We start from the raw sequence: 18,921 nt of genomic DNA, 5'->3' as shown, positions 1-18,921 counted from the left end.
CGAATATTCCTTTCCTTACGATTGAATTTCCTCGATGTCTTTTCTTCAATGTTATTGATATCCGGTAATATCAATTAAACCACGTTTGAAATAAACAAAACACGTATTGAAGGCCAGCGGATCTTCGATTATACGCTGGTCAATGTCCTTTTGTCGTTAAGGGTCACGACCATCGGACCCACGGGACCTCTTCATCCGTTTCACTTCAACGTTGCACACGTGTCAATGACGAATCGATTACTTGCAAGATCTGCTCAATTCTATAATTCTTCAATTAATTGCTTTTAATGCATACAGATCTAATGCATGTAATAATTCTAATAAATTCGTTTCCAGGTTTAATTAGTTACAACGAAGTAATATTTGCATGTTAATATTCCATACCTATTCATTGGACGTTTTTCATCTTCGATCTTAAAAAGCGCTTTGATCATCGAAAGTAACAATTCCAGTGCCTTAATACATAGAAGCGCATTCACGAGAGTAGAGATTAGTATTTGAAGAATAAATTCGAAACAAACAGCTCCGCTCTCAGTGTGCTTGGCCACACAAGGCCACGATTATCAATTCTTTATGCACTTAATTAGCAAATTAAATGGATTACGTATAAGAGATTTTCATAGGCGATGTTTTATCATAATTTCCAATAATCATCTTTATCATCAATGTTCTAGTCACGGTTCTCGTTGAAAAATTTCATGCGAAATTATATTAGATAAACATCGAAAGCAATATATAGTATACATAACGCGAATACTCTATCGGTTAAAGAAGTATTATACAGGTAGAAAAGCCTTTAGTAAAAGCAATTGACACACAGATAAGTTTTTTTCTGTTACTTGCAAATAGCTTAATTTCTCAATTTCCTTTCAATACGTCAATCAAACAAACTAAAAATGTAAAAATAAAGACATTATCAAATGCATATTAATTATTTTTTAAATTTTAATTGATTAATTTAGCTTTAATTATTTTGTTGACGTCTAAACAGAAACTCGTTCTATTAAGGAAGAAAAACTCTAGAAATACTTGTATAATATTCAACTACGTTGTAGTATTGTTACAGCATAATTTCTCGTCTTATTAGATTTTGTCGAACAGGCACCAATATTGTAAAGTTGTTCGTTATGCAGTTAACAAATCTCCTTATTGTGTGAAAATGTCAGATGCTTGTTATAAGATTAAAGACATACGGACTTTTTGTAAAACGGAGTGATTGGTTGCAGTTATTGTAAATATAAAAAGAGAGGTTATTATTGCAAAATAATACAAAATTGCACAGCTGCGATCATTTTTGCATACCGCGTTCCGGAAGTCTGACACGATTGCAGCAATTTGATAATGTGCTTATATACCAGTCCCAACATTCTCCCCACAGAACAATTATGCATATTTGATTGCATTTCGTGCTAGCTATCAAATAAATGATTGAGCTTTTTTTGTTTTCGTAATGTCAAGGAAAAAATATATCTAAAAACATCAAACAATGACCTATATTGAATATTTGCATTAATATTTTCAATATTTCAATTGTCGTTCGCGTAGTTTGAATAGAACAGTAAATAAGAATGAGAAGGTCGAAAGTCATTAAATGCGTGGTGACAGAATGATATATAACGCCTTGAATTCGAGTTTCTTTGAAATGCCTATAGAATCAGGGAATACTAAATTAAACCTTTCTACGATCTGATATCTTTTCGTAGGGACATGGAATAGAAAATTAAGCGCGTTCAGCTTGAAGGTCGTACACCCTCGAAGAAAGGGGACAAAGAAATTGTCTCGAAACGGCGTTAAATAGCCAGGGGCTGGCTATTTGGTTTCGACTCCAGCGTTTAATTAAAATACAATGACTATACGATTCCATAATGTTTTTGACGGGGGAAATTGCTTTCATCAGTCAAGTTGTATCGTGCGTGGAGTTTAGTCGGATTGGAAGACTCTGGGTAGTGACTTAAACAATCAATCGAAAGCCATTGTTTGTAACTGTTTGCTTTCGAAAAATTCAATACGTTTCACCTTTTAACATTTTTGTGTGTGTGTTTTTTCCTTTCGTTTATTTTTATTTCTTGTTCCTTTCGTTTTCACTGCGTTGCCAACGATTCACAAAGCTCAATATAGCAAGCATAGGAAAACTAGATAATTTAAAAGCTAACAAACGTTTAGAAAGTATCTGCCCAGAAAGAGGAATTAGGTTTGATTTTTTTTTTCAAGGTTAGTTGAACCAACTTTATCATTTCAGGATTTCATTTCGATCTTACGAAATTTTTGTGAGAGACGTTAGTTGGAATCCCATCAACTATTTAGTGATAGCAATATGGCGACGTTGATACGACGAATCTATCAAGGGTACCGTTACATTAACGAGGAACTAACAGGTACAGAGGCGCGAATCTGTTGCATGCAAGTCAAAGATGCAAGTAGTCATGTGAATGTTTTCTGTTTCCGGAAGATCCTCGAACGCAAGACTATTTCCTCATCGGATCACCATGGGGATGCTTTAGTATAGTAGCGTTTTATCTATACTTCGTGCACGTCTTGGGACCCAACATTATGGCAAAGAGAAAACCGTTCAATCTAAATAGAATCCTACAGATATATAACCTAATACAGATAGTATCGTGCGCATATATATTTTATAAGGTAAACGAGTATACATTTCATTTAAATATGAAAATATAATAAATGACTAAATGTAATTATAGGCATTGGTACTAGCCTGGTTGTTCGATTATAACTTCTACTGTGAACCAGTAGATTATTCGGATGATCCTCGCGCGGTCGAGGTACCTACATCGTATATTTCCTTTATATCCTAATTACTAGACTGCGAAAGTTTATGCGAATTCATATTTTTATGAACATAAAAAAGTGTAAATATTTTAACGAGTACTTTCTGTGTTCTATATATTCATTTTATGTTCACAGCGTTAAACTCTCCGTAAATGCATAACACCCTCAGTCTATTAATTACAATCTGTTCTCATCAGGATATCAAAGATTGAACTACTTGAATTACTTGAATCGCAGATAACTAGGATCGTTTGGTTGTACTTTCTAATGAAGCTCCTCGACTTACTCGACACGGCCTTCTTTATTCTTCGAAAAAAGCAACAGCAAGTGTCGTTTCTTCATGTTTATCATCACACGGGCATGGCTCTAGGTAGCTGGGCAGCCACCAAATTTTTGCCTGGCGGTCACATTACCTTTTTAGGTAAGTAATCTAATTTCATTCGTTCGATTTTAACTTCCTACAATATTGTATATTAAAGAATATTTTTCATATCAGCCTTTCTATCGTAAAACCTGGCACATGTGTTGAATATTAATTATCATGAAATTGTTTCCACAATTTTATAATTTTTAGTTCAACGTTCTTTAATTCAACGACGATATATATTGTATTGACAATTAGATATTGAATATTGTATTTACCTTTGTTGTTTTACGTTTAAGGGAATCATTCGTGACAATGTGTCTCTACATAAACTGATAACGTTTGTAAGTGTATATTTAGATCTATTTATTAAATAAATAAATTTATTACCACAGGTACCTTAAATTCTTTCGTTCATATGGTGATGTACACTCACTATCTGGCTACATCGCTGCGAATAAGCAAACCCTGGTGGAAGAAATATGTGACGCAACTGCAGCTCACTCAATTCTGTTTGATAACGATCCACTTCGTAATGTTAGCCTGGGTGGAAGATTGTGGTTTCCCGAAGTGGACAGCGGCGGTGATGATTCCTCAGAATCTCTTCATGTTGATGATGTTCGGCGATTTTTACTATAAGTCATACATCAAAATACGGAAGAGCCGCGAAAACGGCGTCTCGTCGGACGTCTCGAACGGAAAGTTGAAGAGTCAATAGCTACGTCCTGTGCGTCCGGAACGGTTTAACGTTATTTCGTGTTTTATGAGACAATAGCAATTTAGCGCTTCATACTCTAGACTTTAGACACTTATTAACACCTAATATCTCATGCGTGTCGACGAAGACCGAACAACGAAAGGACAGACATTGATGAAAGTCATTCGAGTTCTAAAGCATTTCTTTATATGCACGCAAACGCAGAATCTTTTCGTTGTATGGTTCACGGAACGCTTATTCTCGGTCTCATCTTTGTATTTAAGTCACTCATCATCTTCGTTACTTACTTCGTTAATTATTCACAAAAGAGGGCATTTAACTCTAATGACCTTAAATCTTGAGATCTGTTTTGAAGAAGGCGCTACTTAAGTAATATGCACTTTGTCAGAGGCGTAGAACGATTATGGTTCGAGTAAAGTTTGATTAAGTTAGACTTTTTCTGGAGGGCTTGGACCGCCAGCTACCCATAAAATCTAATCTAACCATACCTTACTAGGATTAATTAATAATCGGATACTTTATTAGGATAGCAATCCTATGCAAATGAATATGAAATTTAATTTTTAACTGGTTATATTGGAGTATATATAATCTAACAAGTACCATTTTCTTTTTGTCATAGTTTTCGGCTCGTCCTAAAACTCGGACAAAGTGCACGTTACTTACAGTCATCCACTTTGCAATATATCCGAAATTGAAATTCAAGAAAAACGAAAAAAAGAAAATGGAAAAATGATATTCGACAAGATTGGAGTTGAAATCCCCTTTCGTGCATAATTATCTTTACTTCTACCAATCTATGACGATTGCAGCGCAAGCTTTAGCAAATATATGCGTAATTCATATTACTATAATCTTACCTGTTGGACGGTATGACAGAGATAAATCATCGATAATATGACGTTTGCGCTGGCAGCAAATTATTTGTCACACAGAAGCAATAAAATAATAAGTCTGTTCCACGACGATCGCGTAGCGCGCGTGTTATGAATAAACAATTACTTTACTTCTATTTTACTTCGAATCGATCAATATTACCTTGTAAATAAATAATTGAAGCTCGTACAAAAGAAAAAAAAAAGAGAAGAAGAAAGAGAAGATAACGCAACGTAAAAGTGTTCAACAGTTTTCGAGGATGCACAAACACACTCAAGGACATTCGAGGTTGCACAAGGTCGCACAAGGTCTCTTGCGCAATGGTCTGATTTTGAACATAATACGTATATGTATACATAATATAAACACAATAAGTGTTTGAAGTGAAAATAAAACATTACGTCTAAAATGATTTTGCATATTTATTTCAGTAACCATCTGTATCATTTGATTCGAGTTCTATATTATTCGACTTCCATGTCACTCGAGTACTACATTTGTTTCTAAATCATAATATCATCTATCCTAAATAATTATAATTGACTAAAGTTCGGGATATTTGGAACAACTCGATTTGATTGTCCTTAATTGCTGCCTCTCACGAGCATAACGTTTGGGAATCACGTGCCATAGAGTAAATCGCGTTATGTCCACTCATAAATAATTTCATTCGAATCACGAATCGATAATCAATCATGTAACATTCTGTTCTTTTAAAAGTAGCGATCGAAATTTCCCCTCGGCCATTTTCTAACAGGACGTGATCACGCGTTTTTCTTTAATCTATGTAACACCTTAACCTATTTAACGAAATATGGAAACCAACAAAAAAAATGAACGCGAAGCTAAGTTAGGACCCAGTCGAAAAAGTCAACCTACTTTTGTGACACGTGAATGGATGGTCCAGGCGAAAGGTAAAACAAGTCGAGAGAACAGTCAGAAAAAAACCGTTGGAGAAGCTGGTTGGCAAGTAGGTGCCGTTATATCCTTCGGTCCAAATGACCGGGAATTTCATTTTCGCTCCTTCAATCTCAGTACATTGTGTTTCTTTGGTTGCATAATGATTAATGATGAATAGCAATTTTGCATTCTTCAATCGTCTCCATTTTATACAGCTATCTTCGTTATTACTCTTGTATGTACCTATAGGAAGATTGTATGAATTCCTGGAGTCTACAAACTTATTTTCTTCCAGTAGCAGGCAGGTTTGATTTACAATATTGTGGATAACTGTTACATTAGAAAGTGATATGACTTCATTATATGTATCGTTAAAACTTCAATCCTAATTCTAATTCTTATTTTATTTAGTACTTTATTGGGTTATTCTATAAGCTGTGCGGTTCTTCCGCACTCGAAATTTAAAACAATTTGAAATAAATAATTGATAAATAAAAATGCATGCACTTTCTACTAAATATCTGCAGGAATGTTAAGACTTATAGCCGGTACTATAAGTGTTTTTCAATGATCAACGAAACACCGTACGTTTCTGGGACACGAGGAGCGCGTTAAAGGGAAAATAGGACAATGACACGGTAAAAGTGACAATATATATGAAATATATATGAAATATATATGAAATAGATACTTTCTAAACACTTTAAAGCGTATACTGATGTTTTAATACGTGATTTAATTACTAATTATTAATTTTAATGTCATTTTTAATTATCATACGTTGTAATATATATATATCGTAATGTATATTAAAATGTATTATAATATATTAGATACAATTCAATTGTATTTAATATTATTAACTTAATTATTAATTTTATCTTGTAACGCTTATTTAGTATAACTGTGTTATAAAATCGATCGATATTATCGTATCAATGATTTCAACGAAAACTTCAGTACATGCAAATCGAATTGCCATTGAACTCAATTTTTTCGCGCGTGTCTCAATCAAGTTATTGATATTGTTGCGAAGAATTCCGGTCAGAAACATACTTTTGCAAAACCTCTGTTCGTTTAACCCCGTTTCGCGAACTTCTTCTATATTTCGAATTGTCCCGTTGGTTTACTTTGTTGTACCTGTGCTAAAAATGTCCCTCCGAGACGCTTATAATGGTTTTGTTTGTGAAGTAACTGCAAGTGTATTCGCGGCATTGGTCGGATCGTCGTTGCTCCCATCCAAAGAAACGTTTTGGATCACAATTTACGAGACATCAACGCGTACCTGAGGTTAACTATTAAAGGATCCATTTACGACCACGTGATTTCTAATAGTAAAACCTATTGAAGGCGTGTACACAGTTACCGTTTGTTCTACTTGCAATTTTACTACCTCCACGAAGAAGGGGAATTCTAAAGATGGATTTCAAACATATTTTGCAGAGAATTAAGAAAAGGTTATGCTAATCGTTCCTTTCATAGGCAAATATTGATTAACAAAGTGACTATGGTGATTAAAGTACGAAAAAGTGGCGATAATAACTAGCTTAACGGAAGATACACAGCTCGATCGTTTGTGATCAAATTACTAGACTTCGCTGTTTGATCGACAATACAAAACGTCGGGTTTCGATGCAAATATTTAACTGTCGCTTGCCCCTCCGCTGTGCGTCACCTAATTGCATCAAGTCTATAAAGAGTTTAACAGGGCAAATATGTTCTCACACTCCAAGTTATTTTCTTCGTGACGTCTCTTTATTCCGGTCAAACAAGTCGTTCGTCAATTTCGCAAATAGTCGTGCCGCAAACGTGTGTGTAATTCTTATTATTTTTTGCTCATAGACAATATTACGAACCTGTCTCGTTGTTTATACTGTTTACGAATTCTGCGCGTGTACGATGGTTTGTTACTATCATACAGGATATTCCGCGATACTTCATATCCTATAAGCAAATTTAAGAGAAAAATGTTATGTAGGCACAGGCTTTGAAACGTTTTATTAAAAAGCTATAACGGGAATATGAAATAATAACGAACTGGTGTTTCGTCTACACACCATAGGAATACATCGTCGACATCTATTTGATATATGTTTACAAAGATTGCAATGTTATGTTTACTTGCTGACGTCGTTGATTTATTCAATCAGTCCGACAATGATTAAATGACCATTACTCCCAACGTTAGATAGGTCGAGGATGATCAATTCTTTGTAGCCCAAAATCACCAGATATCACGCCAATAGATATTTACTTGTGCGAAACTGCAAAAGGAAAAGTTTATCAAGCACAAATTAATTAGTAGAAAGGATTCGTGATTAATTTGCCGTAATTAGGGAAAATTAATAAGAAATTATTAATGAAATAAATTCTATTTCTCGCAGATGCTAGTTCTCCATTCATAATAGCGAGCAACGTTTTGAAATGAAATTATAACAAAAATCTATCTAACGATAATCTATTCTTATGTGGTATCGAACGAGAAGGCAGTTCGTTGTCTTTTCTTATTTTTGTTATAGTATTTTAATAAAGCATTTAAGAAGCTAAGTTTATATGTATAACATTTCTTTCTTACAGGAATATATTCTTTCCTTACAGGATATGTTGGTAAAGTTTAGCTGGATAAAACTGAGATACTCTGTGCGTTTGCTACGTGTAGAAGTTTGAATGGTAATCTCTCCTTCACCTTCAATAATGACAGATATAGCATTAGCAAAGTATATTTAACTGACCATAATTAAGTCAAAGATAGTATTAGGATACCTATAGGGGATCGAAAATCATAATGGTGTAAATGAAAATTTCGAGAATTTAGGTTTAGTTAGAATATTTAAACTCTTAAAAGTATCATCTATTTAACTTTAATTTTATTCATCAACGTATTCACGTATCACACACCTCAATCGAATCACGAATTTTCATGACATGATGTACGTAATCATACTGGAGAATATTAAATACAAGATATTCTGTAGGATGCAAGAAGTATTAGCATAGTCTAATTTCTTAAAAAACGAATACAACGAATAAATATCTTAATACACAGTGGCGTGGGAATGTACATAAATCACATAGAAAATTCTTTAACATAAATATTCATCTGTTTGCTGTTAATATTTAATAGTTTCACCTATGATCAAGGAGTTGCGTTTCCTTTGTCAATTTTAAAATATAATTTCCAAGTGGTCGTTTAATCGATCAATAAGAAATTCAGTAAATAAGAGTTCAGCAGTGACGTGCTTCACAGGTCTCGTTATAATTCATTTTTACATGTATCACGACCTAGTCTTTTACCCCTTCTTCTTTTGCCGATCTGCTTCCCCCATCGAGCGGTCGAGTTTCAATTTTACAGGGTATTCGAATCTTGTGGAGGGGCAGACGAAGAAGATCGAGGTTTTGGTCCTCCTAGTGGCCAGTTTGCCCGACAGATGATCAGTTTTTGGTTCGCGGCTTCTCCTTCAACATCTACTCCTCTCGAGAAAACGCTATTCGAGGAACTTCGATAGGTTCGCCAAGCCGAAAACAAGCACGGGGGCGGAAGTTAGTTTCGAGGTTTCTCCGACCGAACAAAGAGGGAATCCGGTCTAATCTTGAGGATTTGAGGTGATGTCTTATTCTACTTACGTACTGGAAACGTGTGAAGTTTGACTTATTAATCGAAAAATTTACGAATGACATTTTACGATCCTGAAAAAGTTGGTTAAGTTTCGTTATGTGTTTCCAATCAAGTTTGTCTAAATTTTCATTTTTAACCGTTCACTAATTTCTCTTTTTTTTCTAAGAAACAATCTTTTTGTTCGTTTTACAGTTGGTTTGAAAGAAGATAGAAAAATTAGTCAACATGTCGAACATAATTCGTTTGGTAGTCAACAACTACAATGAAATCTTGGAGGCTAACAAAGGTAATTACGTGAACATCGTTCAACAGGAAGATAATATCAAGCTGGATGTCCAAAAGCTCGCTCTTGCGAATAGAGCTCTTTCTTTTCGCGTCACGTCAATCAGCTTTATTCACTAAAGTCAAAGTAACCTACTTTATAAGTAATATAGGAAAGAGTTATCTTTTCTTTAATATTTCAAATCAATAGCGATGCTAATTCATGCAAATTCTATGTAAAAGCGACGAAAACGTCTCGACACGCTTTGTATGTAAAAAAGAATTAAAATAGGAAATAGACAAAATGTCTTCATTACAAAAATACTACAGTCATCACTGAAAAATAATCTAAGGTATTCGATTAAACCGTGTTTTTTTTTTTTTTTAGAAATAATGGTAGATTCCTGGCCAATGATGAGCTCCCCAGGACCTATGCTGTGCATCGTTGGAACCTACTTAGCGTTCGTTTTAAAGGTTGGACCGAAAATGATGGAAAAGAGGCCGGCATTTCAATTGAAAAATGTGCTGATCCTTTACAACGCGATCCAAGTGCTTTTCAGTATCTGGTTGACACATAAAGTAAGATTCATTAGAACAACTAATGAATTCAAATGATTTCAATTCCTAATTTCACCTGCTTTGGTAATTATTTCTCGTATGACTTTTAATAGGCTTTCGAACCGGGTGTTGCATCCCTCATACTCTCACCTAAATGCAATAACGCGAATCGGCCACTTACGGATTTGGGAATTCAAACCACGGTGGGTTTACCAAAAAAATACATAAATAGCCGCAGTGCCCAATTTGTTAATTGTATGGTGTAATAATAAGTTTTACGTGAAATAGGTGACAAAAGCTGCCTGGTGGTATTTCATCGCAAAACTAGTAGAACTACTCGATACAGTGAGTTCAATATAATCAGTTATACGATGTGTAATTATTTAATATAGTAGAACTCCATTTTTCTGAACTCGCTAGGGAACAAACAATTCATATAACTAGAGTTCACCCAGTCTCCTCGCTATTCATTACTTTTTGTCCATGTAGTAGATTCAATCAACAAGGGTATAATCGATCATCAATTAAATTAACGATGATTTCGCTCGGACAGTTAATAGTTCAGATAAATAATACTCTACTTTGTATACGCGAAAACGATTTTTCAATTTTTCTATCACTTCAAAGGTATTCTTCGTTCTCCGAAAAAAACAAAACCAAGTGACTTTTCTACACGTGTACCACCATACGCTGACCGCGATATTCTCATGGTGCTATCTGAAATTTCTCCCCGGAGAGCAAGGTGCTCTAATTGGTTTCTTGAATACCTTCGTGCACATTGTCATGTATTCATACTACCTGATAGCAGCTCTTGGCCCGCAATACAAGAAATACTTGTGGTGGAAGAAATACATGACCTGGATCCAGCTGGTAAATATTTTCACCAAACAACGCATCGACGCTTTCTTCCGAACGCAATACCTACACTAACCGTGTTTTCTTCGCCGCGCCAGGTGCAGTTCTTCCTGATGCTCGGCTACCAACTGATGATTCTCGCGATGGATTGCAAAGTACCAAAGGCTCTTACGTATTTCTTTATTGCCAACACGATAATCTTCATCTACTTGTTCGGCAACTTTTATCGAAAATCCTACACGAAGAAGCAAGTTTAATATCTTCTAAAATCATCAATGTGACGCCTTCGTCAATCGAAATGGTGAATGAACGAAAATCGGAAGCCATCCGACCTAAAAACTTAAAAACTTAAAAAAGAAAAAAAGAAAACGATAAAGGAAAAAGAAGTTCATTAACGCAAGAAAGTCGAATAAAAGGAATAAAGAGACGGAGCAACGGTCGTATATGAGGACATAATAGAACGACAAAAGACCGGAACGAAGTAGTTCTAATTAAGAAAAGGATTTGAATTCAAGATCCCCTCGATTGGACCGATTTTGATGAATCTAATTTGAAATTCCAATAAATAACGAGCTCCGTTCGGGATCTAGGCCAATAGGTCCAATGCGCATACGATGTCTCAGGAAAGATACCGAGACGATTCGTCGGAAACTGGAGAAAGTACAATGAAATCTTGACTGAACCCAAATCCCTGGGGGCGATCTCTGTAAAACGAGGTGGGCTATTATTCAGGAAAAAGTCGAACAGAGAAGGCACTGTATCTTCTCTGGACGACTGTCACATGTGAGCACCGAAGAACGGTAATTGCTTTCTCCTCGGAAAGCAAGACCCTGTGTCTACCGCTCCTGTTTCAACTTTTAATCGATTGACTCTTCGATGAATTTCTATCTGGAGGAACTCGTCACAAGCAGTATATTTCTGAAATTATTTTTTATTTTCTCTTTCTTTTTATTCCTAAGATTTGATGATCTTTTAAATTAATTTTTAAATTAAATAGCTTTTGCCTTGTCGACTTCGCGTCGCAACTCTGTACGATATTTGGCTTTCACTGAAATCGTTTCGTTTTAACTCGGATGGATAAGCTGTCCTATGGAAAATCCTTTTTTATACAAGAATGTTGGCTAAGATTAATTTTCATTTTGTATTTTGTGAATCAGTTTCGTAACTACAGTCACGTGATATTGACAAATAATTTCAAAATCATGTATCTAGAAATAGCAATATCATTATTTACCGTATTTATATATATATGTGGTATATATATAACTACGATTAGACACGTCACAATATTATAGACTATTCGATATATCATGAGACACCGAAGAAAAAATATTTTGTTGATTCGTTCGAAAACGCGAACAGTCATTTACTTGTGTTTTGAACGAATCAACGAATTTTAAACGCATATCTGTCACGCCTGATGCAACAGTATGCAACATAAGCAGAAATGTTGCCGTTAATCATGGCATATGTTAATATTCTGCATATTTATAGAAGTCGATCACAATTAAGACATGTAAATACACAATGTTATTATTTATTCATAACTTTTTAGATGAGTTGACAAAAGGAGGATCTCAATACAGCTTGTAAATTTTAATGCAACGTTCGAAATAAGTTTTGGATTCTTTTATCTTTAAAAATAATGTTCAGTGGAAATGTATATGGATTTGATCTATTATGATGCAAATCACGATCGCGAAACGACACTGTAGCAACTAAAAGCACTCAACAAACTCCTTCTTTCTTTCGAACATTCGGACAATTTATAAATTTTTAAATATTTATCTTAATATAAGAGGTAATCCCTAAAGAGTCATTTTAAAAAGAGATCTTTACATGAAGTTGTATTAAAATTCAACGAGTCAAAGTTAGATCTTTCTTCTTGTGACGTCTACTTTCATTCTTCTTTTCCTTTTCTTTCATTTCCCAAATAAATCGTTGCTGTTAACAGTAACTAAATATCAGATTCTAACATTCTTACGAACAGAATTTCATAAAGTTGGGCGATAAGTAATTTCTCTTTCATAATTGTGTTTCTTTTTTTAACACATTATGCAGCTAATGATAATTAATATTTTTTCTTTATATAGACACAGTAAGTAGCAAAACATAAAGAAAATTTCAATGAAAAACGTACAAACGAAAAATAACGTAATTACGAATATAAACAAATCATCGTTATGATTGTTTTTCTCGCATGTATGATTAGGAAATTGATTCGTGATTCAATATTTATGTTCAAATATAGCTTGCAAAGCGTGCTGCAAAGGAAACATTGTGAAAAAAATAACTAGCAGCTGTCTTACAATATATCTAAATGTAATTGGAAACTGTAAAATTCAGTGAAATTCAACGATTAATTTCCACTAATTAAAACTGAGGTTTCTGCAACGAAGCAGATACAAAGCGAACTTAAAGCCATTTTCTTTGTCTTCGTTACTTCATTATTAAACTTTATTCTTGTTAACACTTAAATATGTATTATGTGGCTCGCAAAATAATTCCTAGTCCTAATAATAATTCTAAGTCCGCACAAACTTTTTCCTTAGCTTTTCATATTCCAACAAATATCTTTGACGTTTCAGTCATTGGAGTTCTGCTAATAAGCAACCATAAATCAACCCTTCTTTTAATTATTTCATGTTAAAAAATTCTTGAAAGATCGTGTTTATTCTTCAAATTACACTCATTTATAATTACAAGATCAACATTCCTTTCAATTTAAATAATAAAGATTTGAGAGAAGCGCGTAACAAAAGACCGAAATGTCTGACGCAACTCGCATTTTTTGCCTACAATTTCACAGTCTACACCATGACAAATCGATTCTAAAAGAGTGGTTCTCTAAAATCTGTAGACAAAAAACGGAACAAGTTACGATGCTTGAACAGGTATGAAGCTGGAATTCAGGAGATTTCAGATTTATTTTCAGAGATACACTGCGTTTCTCCTTGAGAATTATTTCGTACTTGTTCGTTTGTGGGTGAAAAAGTCCACTGGATCCCTCACTGTTTTGCGTCATTGTAAGAAACGGTACGTTGATTTATCAGCGATAATCAATATAAAATTTTGATTATTTACTCGACTGAATGTATTTGCAGCTTATACTTATTTGATACCCTTTATAAAACTCTACATCGTAAAATGGAATGTATAAAATACTTTGGATTAATTAATAATTACATAGAAGATCGAAGAAGTTGGCAGCCTTGTTAAAACATCGTGCCGTTTAAATGACATAAGGTTTATATTCGATAATACTATCTAGATAGTCTTAATCGGATAACAGACTGACGATTAAAATGATTGAAATTATACTAACATTAAAACCAACCAGTCAATTTCATACCCATCGTAATATATTGTAAGTCTACATACTTCAGAAGAACGATCTATTCTTTTCACTCCAGTATTTATTTAATACTGTCTAATTGCGCACGAAAACTAAAAATTAGTCCGATGAAGCTGTATTTTCAAATTCTTTAAAGTACGTGAATTCTCACATTCATTTTATAGTTAAATCGTAATGATGTAATTCAAGATTAAATTCTTTTTAAGCGGATCGTCAAACGATTAGTTAGAATATTTTCTATATTAATCTATAAAATATTATATTAATCTAAGGTAAATTTGGAAAATACACCACTCTTTTTTATTAAGGATCAATAACAAATTTGGCTTCATATTGATTAAAACGATTAATTTTTTTATTACAATAATACACTCATATACTATGAAAAGCAAAAGCAGTTCTCAATTTTTCTTATACAGAATCCACAAAAATTACAAAAAGTGATACGTTGATAAAATGGCAGTTCTCCTACATCTTATGGGAAAGATGCCACAAGCACTAATTCCTGTTCCTTAAATTCTTTTTCTGTGTTTACTAATTGATAAGAAGCCATTAAATAGTAAAATAGGTCTTGTCTCCATTACGCTTGTAACAAACATTGCATAATGTCTCACATATATAAAATTTTTAAATAATTTTTTGTTCAGTTATTGCTTTAATGGTTCACAGATACAGACTTGTACACTGAGAGTCAAGCAGGTACTAACATATTTTTTCATGCACACAAGCAGGGTTACGACAAGACGCAACATATACAATTCTCTTTCTTCGATTAGAAGATATTACAAGTTTGGCGTTTTTCTTGTGAATTTACCTTATGTAACTTCAATTAAAACTCTCACGCGTCTTTCCTCTTTCTGATCAATTCCTATCGCTAGTAATTACTCTAAATCTACATTATTGAATGGTTATAATTGACGCATGCAGTTAAAGACTCCGTAGATGACAGTCTACGCAAACGATCAAAGAGAAACGATCGATTTTATGCGCAAATATGCACTTCTTCCCCATTATCGCCAAGAGACGCGACATGAAACAAAGAAAACAAGTTTTTCCTATTTTCCTAGGAAATTTTCAAGAAATCTTTGAGGTTGTAAAATTCAGTTCCTATTGTTCATGGAACCATTGACGTTGAAGGATCAAAAGCACAGTCACTGTGAATGTAAATCCATTCAAACATCCCATAGTCGATTTTTCTTCTTCTCGTTGCTTGTTTCTTACTCATGGAATTCTAGACTAGTCCGTTTTCCTTTTTCCATTTTGCGTGTTCCCATTTGCCACTTTCTTCGCGACTCTATTCTCTTTGCTCTCTATCAATTTCGAATAGTTTTCGTTATACTTATACGCGTTACTGTAGAAATCGGCGAACAAGAAGTAGAAGAACATCGCGTTTGGCAGAATTATGATGAGCGACCATTTTGGGTAGTCACAGTCGTAAATGAGCAATTGGCAGCTGTGCAAAAACGCCAAGCAGAATTGACCCTGTTTAACATAATGAGAAGTGTCTATTGCATCTATCTATATGAATGAAACCATGGTTTTTAGGGCTATTTAGGAAACTCAGAGTAAACATGAAAAATAACGCATAAAGGAAAGATGTTCACCATTTGGAGAGTCGTGATGTATTTCTTCCACCATAGATATTTCTGGTACTGAGGTAGTAATGCAGCTAGCAAGTAGTACGTGTACATGATAATATGCACGAAGCTATTAACAACGCCTGGAAGAAAACGATCTGGACGTAATTAAGTGAAGAACGGGAATTTAATGTTTTAATATTAATTCGTTCGAGATCGGTACTCAGACATTAAGTTGCGCAATACCTTTTCATTAGTTCAGGTCTGAAGATCTATCAGGTAATAAACCAAAAGAAAATTATAAAAAGCAAAAAATATATATTAACTTAAAACATTATATTTTTAAAGACAGTCGCTCGGTTGGAAACTGAATTGTAAATTGTTTGAGGTATAAAATAATCGCTGATTCTAAAATCGAGTAAAAAATGAGTATTTATAGCCAGAGCTGTCGATTTAATGAAATGCAAATTAATTACAACTGCAGAAGCCATTTAACTATTAGCGGCAGTCTTGTTAAAATACACCGATTTCCAATGTATTAAGGAAACGTAAACTTTACCTATGAACGTGCCATGTCCACCCGGATAATATTTGGTAGCGCCCCAAGAGGCCATCGGCATTACAGTGTGATGATACAAATGAAGAAATGTGATTTGGCTCTCTTTCTTTCTTAGAACGAAGAATATTGTGTCTAGAAGTTCCGACAGCTTCGCCAAAAAATAAATATATACACCTCTGGCGACCTACGATAAATTTATATTTAAAGTTGAAAAATAAAATTCGTAATAAGAGACAAATGGAAATTAGAAATGGTAAGAATACCCTAAGTGCGTCTGGCGAGTTAGAGTAGTCAACAGATTGACACTTCCAACTGTATTTTCGAAGCCAAGCTGCGTCCAGACCTTCGTAAAATAGCCAAAAGCTGAGGAGAACTTGCAGGAAATTGTAGAAGACTAGAATTTTCTTTAATTGGTATGGTTTTCTGTGCTCCATATGTCTCGGACCCCAAGATAGGATGAAATACAAATATCCGATTATAATACTAGCACCAGGTACGGGTGATGGTATGAGGAACCAATCTCTTGTCCGAGGATCTGAAAGAGGAAATTAATATACAACAGGAGAATCAAAGAAAATAATCATCGAAAAAAGATGTTATTTCTTACCCGATAGATCGTGAAACACATAGTGATAAAATCGAACCACTGAGTTGTTGTAGATATTTGACATCCTGTCGATGTGAGGTGCGCTGCTCGTATTCATTGGAAGCCCGACTAAAACAACTGAAAATATAACAATTGTTTCATAAGATCGTGTAAGATTTCAAATATTATTTTGTTCTTTTATTAGAAACAAAAGTTGACCCTTTCATGCACAGTGTATATACACTGTAATATATTATAGTAAGTTTTATATATATATATATATATTTATAAACAATTTATTTTTATTTATTTTATTAATTTATATTTATAAACAAATATATAAACAAATATATATATATTTGTTTATATATGTATAAAACTGATTTCATGTTTTAGTACATTATGTCTTCTTTAGAAACCCATTCGGAAAAATGTGTTTCTACTATTAACAATTAATTTAAAAACTGCAATAAGAATGAAAAGTTACAGCACAAAACAAAGTAGCTGGCATTCCAATGCGCTAGACAAGCGCCTACTTAATTATTGTGGCGTTATCCCTACACCCCTGATATTTTTGTTATTCTATACTAATACTTGACAATGTATATCTAGAAATTGCTATTATCTATCGTTGTTGAAGCATCAAGATAAAAGAATAAATAAGAAGAAAAATTAATACCTAAATAATGATAATTAGCTTTAACCACAATATGTAGCAGCAATCAATTTTAGTTTTCGAGTTGTTTATTTCATTTCGTGATATCTAGTTGCGCAAGCAGATCGATCGGTTGCACAAATCTACATTCTCCCTCGTAATCTACATATGAACCGGTTCCGATCCTACATTGCACGTTTCGGTGCACGATGGAAAAGAAGAGAAAACAGTGACACGCTCGATTTCGCAGTCTTTAATGATAATATTTAAACTGTTCGTCCAATGGCAATGTTCCACCATATAGAAAAATATCGTGTCATTTTTTGCTACCTCATTTTTTTTTCCACTTCTAGCTCATAGACATTGCTGTTCATACAGAAATTACAGACAAGATAGATGAAGTATCGCTTTTACATTTTTAGTTTAAACTCTCCATCCATTCTTATTTTATATTGGCTACTACAATAAGATTTTAAAATAAAGTGTTTTCATTTGGTATACCTGTAGCTGCCTATTTAAAGCCTGTTTAATATAGAAGTCTATTTGATTGTCTATTTAAACGACCGTTTCAAACCCCAGGACCGTTCGAATGCAATTTTATGATCGCTCGTAAAATTACGATCAACCTTTTCCTCTCGAAACAAGTGGAATAGAACGTAACGGGCAGACAAGTTTTCCGTTGAAGAATATATCAAGAATGATAGTTTAAGCAAGGAAACTTTAAATATGTTGGTCTACTCTCTTCAAAGCCACAAACGATGGTAAAATTTAAACGGTTTGTCCTCGATGGCTTTTACTAGGCCTGCAATTTAACCATCGACAAGCAAATGGTGAATCATGAGTTCTAAGAGATTAGAGATTTTCGAACGATTCTTGGGGAATGGTAATGGGGGAGAGCGTGGATTTTCACTGCAATGCGGTGTGTCGGAGGAAAGAAAAAATGAAGAACTGACGCAATTAAGGTAATCGACCATCGATTATACGAAGGACCAAAGGCAACTTTTCATTAAATAAATTAACCGAAGCTTGTTCATTCTCAACGAATTATATTAATTTTATATTTATTTTATTTTGTCTTTTATATGATTTTATATTCATACACTTCACAATGACTTAGTGCTCTATCAAAAAGCAGTAATAATTCTTCTTTTCATTTGTGAATAATTGCAGAAATTACACGGGACGTATAAAACCTCTATCCAAGAAATTGCCTGCGGAAACAGTTATCTAGTTATCTAGTACACGAGCAGC

The 18,921-nt window shown here is 34.0% G+C and overlaps 3 protein-coding genes across 5 annotated transcripts in view; 2 read left to right on the top strand and 1 right to left on the bottom strand.

Moving 5' to 3' along the window:
- The first annotated feature begins 1,894 nt into the window (after positions 1 to 1,894).
- On the top strand, positions 1,895 to 4,025 carry LOC139995363 (very long chain fatty acid elongase 7). Its single transcript, XM_072018810.1, has 5 exons — positions 1,895 to 2,375; positions 2,450 to 2,640; positions 2,703 to 2,783; positions 3,028 to 3,211; positions 3,550 to 4,025. The coding sequence occupies exons 1-5, from the start codon at positions 2,315 to 2,317 to the stop codon at positions 3,870 to 3,872; spliced, it is 840 nt and encodes a 279-aa protein (XP_071874911.1). The 5' UTR covers positions 1,895 to 2,314; the 3' UTR covers positions 3,873 to 4,025.
- A 5,017-nt stretch (positions 4,026 to 9,042) lies between these two features.
- On the top strand, positions 9,043 to 12,485 carry Bond (elongation of very long chain fatty acid james bond protein). The gene is made up of 7 exons (XM_072019398.1): positions 9,043 to 9,251; positions 9,457 to 9,550; positions 9,914 to 10,104; positions 10,197 to 10,286; positions 10,372 to 10,428; positions 10,711 to 10,953; positions 11,037 to 12,485. The coding sequence occupies exons 2-7, from the start codon at positions 9,490 to 9,492 to the stop codon at positions 11,193 to 11,195; spliced, it is 801 nt and encodes a 266-aa protein (XP_071875499.1). The 5' UTR covers positions 9,043 to 9,251; positions 9,457 to 9,489; the 3' UTR covers positions 11,196 to 12,485.
- A 2,141-nt stretch (positions 12,486 to 14,626) lies between these two features.
- Sit (stuck in traffic) overlaps positions 14,627 to 18,921 on the bottom strand; it is a 50,455-nt gene continuing 46,160 nt past the window's right edge. For 2 of the 3 annotated variants that reach the window (XM_072018371.1, XM_072018289.1), the window contains exons 2-6: positions 17,037 to 17,153; positions 16,693 to 16,964; positions 16,430 to 16,613; positions 15,898 to 16,013; positions 14,627 to 15,775 (exon numbers count right to left, since the gene is read on the bottom strand). In XM_072018371.1, the coding sequence (XP_071874472.1) occupies positions 15,530 to 15,775; positions 15,898 to 16,013; positions 16,430 to 16,613; positions 16,693 to 16,964; positions 17,037 to 17,133 (915 nt within the window). In that variant the 5' untranslated portion in view covers positions 17,134 to 17,153 and the 3' untranslated portion in view covers positions 14,627 to 15,529. The remainder of the gene's footprint in view (positions 15,776 to 15,897; positions 16,014 to 16,429; positions 16,614 to 16,692; positions 16,965 to 17,036; positions 17,154 to 18,921) is intronic. The other variant, XM_072018437.1, reaches the window with a different exon arrangement.

Source organism: Bombus fervidus, chromosome 1 (genome assembly GCF_041682495.2).
Source record: "Bombus fervidus isolate BK054 chromosome 1, iyBomFerv1, whole genome shotgun sequence".
NCBI classification, from domain to species: Eukaryota; Metazoa; Arthropoda; class Insecta; order Hymenoptera; family Apidae; genus Bombus; species Bombus fervidus.
This window is presented reverse-complemented; position numbering and strand designations above follow the sequence as displayed.

Excerpts from the sequence above, each read along its gene's own strand:
- LOC139995363 (XM_072018810.1), top strand. The coding sequence starts at position 2,315 with ATGGCGACGTTGATACGACGAATCTATCAAGGGTACCGTTACATTAAC. Across the intron at positions 2,376-2,449 it reads CATTAACGAGGAACTAACAG|ATCCTCGAACGCAAGACTAT; the intron begins GTACAGAGGCGC and ends TGTTTCCGGAAG. Across the intron at positions 2,784-3,027 it reads ATGATCCTCGCGCGGTCGAG|ATAACTAGGATCGTTTGGTT; the intron begins GTACCTACATCG and ends CTTGAATCGCAG.
- Bond (XM_072019398.1), top strand. The coding sequence starts at position 9,490 with ATGTCGAACATAATTCGTTTGGTAGTCAACAACTACAATGAAATCTTG. Across the intron at positions 10,105-10,196 it reads GTATCTGGTTGACACATAAA|GCTTTCGAACCGGGTGTTGC; the intron begins GTAAGATTCATT and ends GACTTTTAATAG. Across the intron at positions 10,429-10,710 it reads TAGTAGAACTACTCGATACA|GTATTCTTCGTTCTCCGAAA; the intron begins GTGAGTTCAATA and ends ATCACTTCAAAG.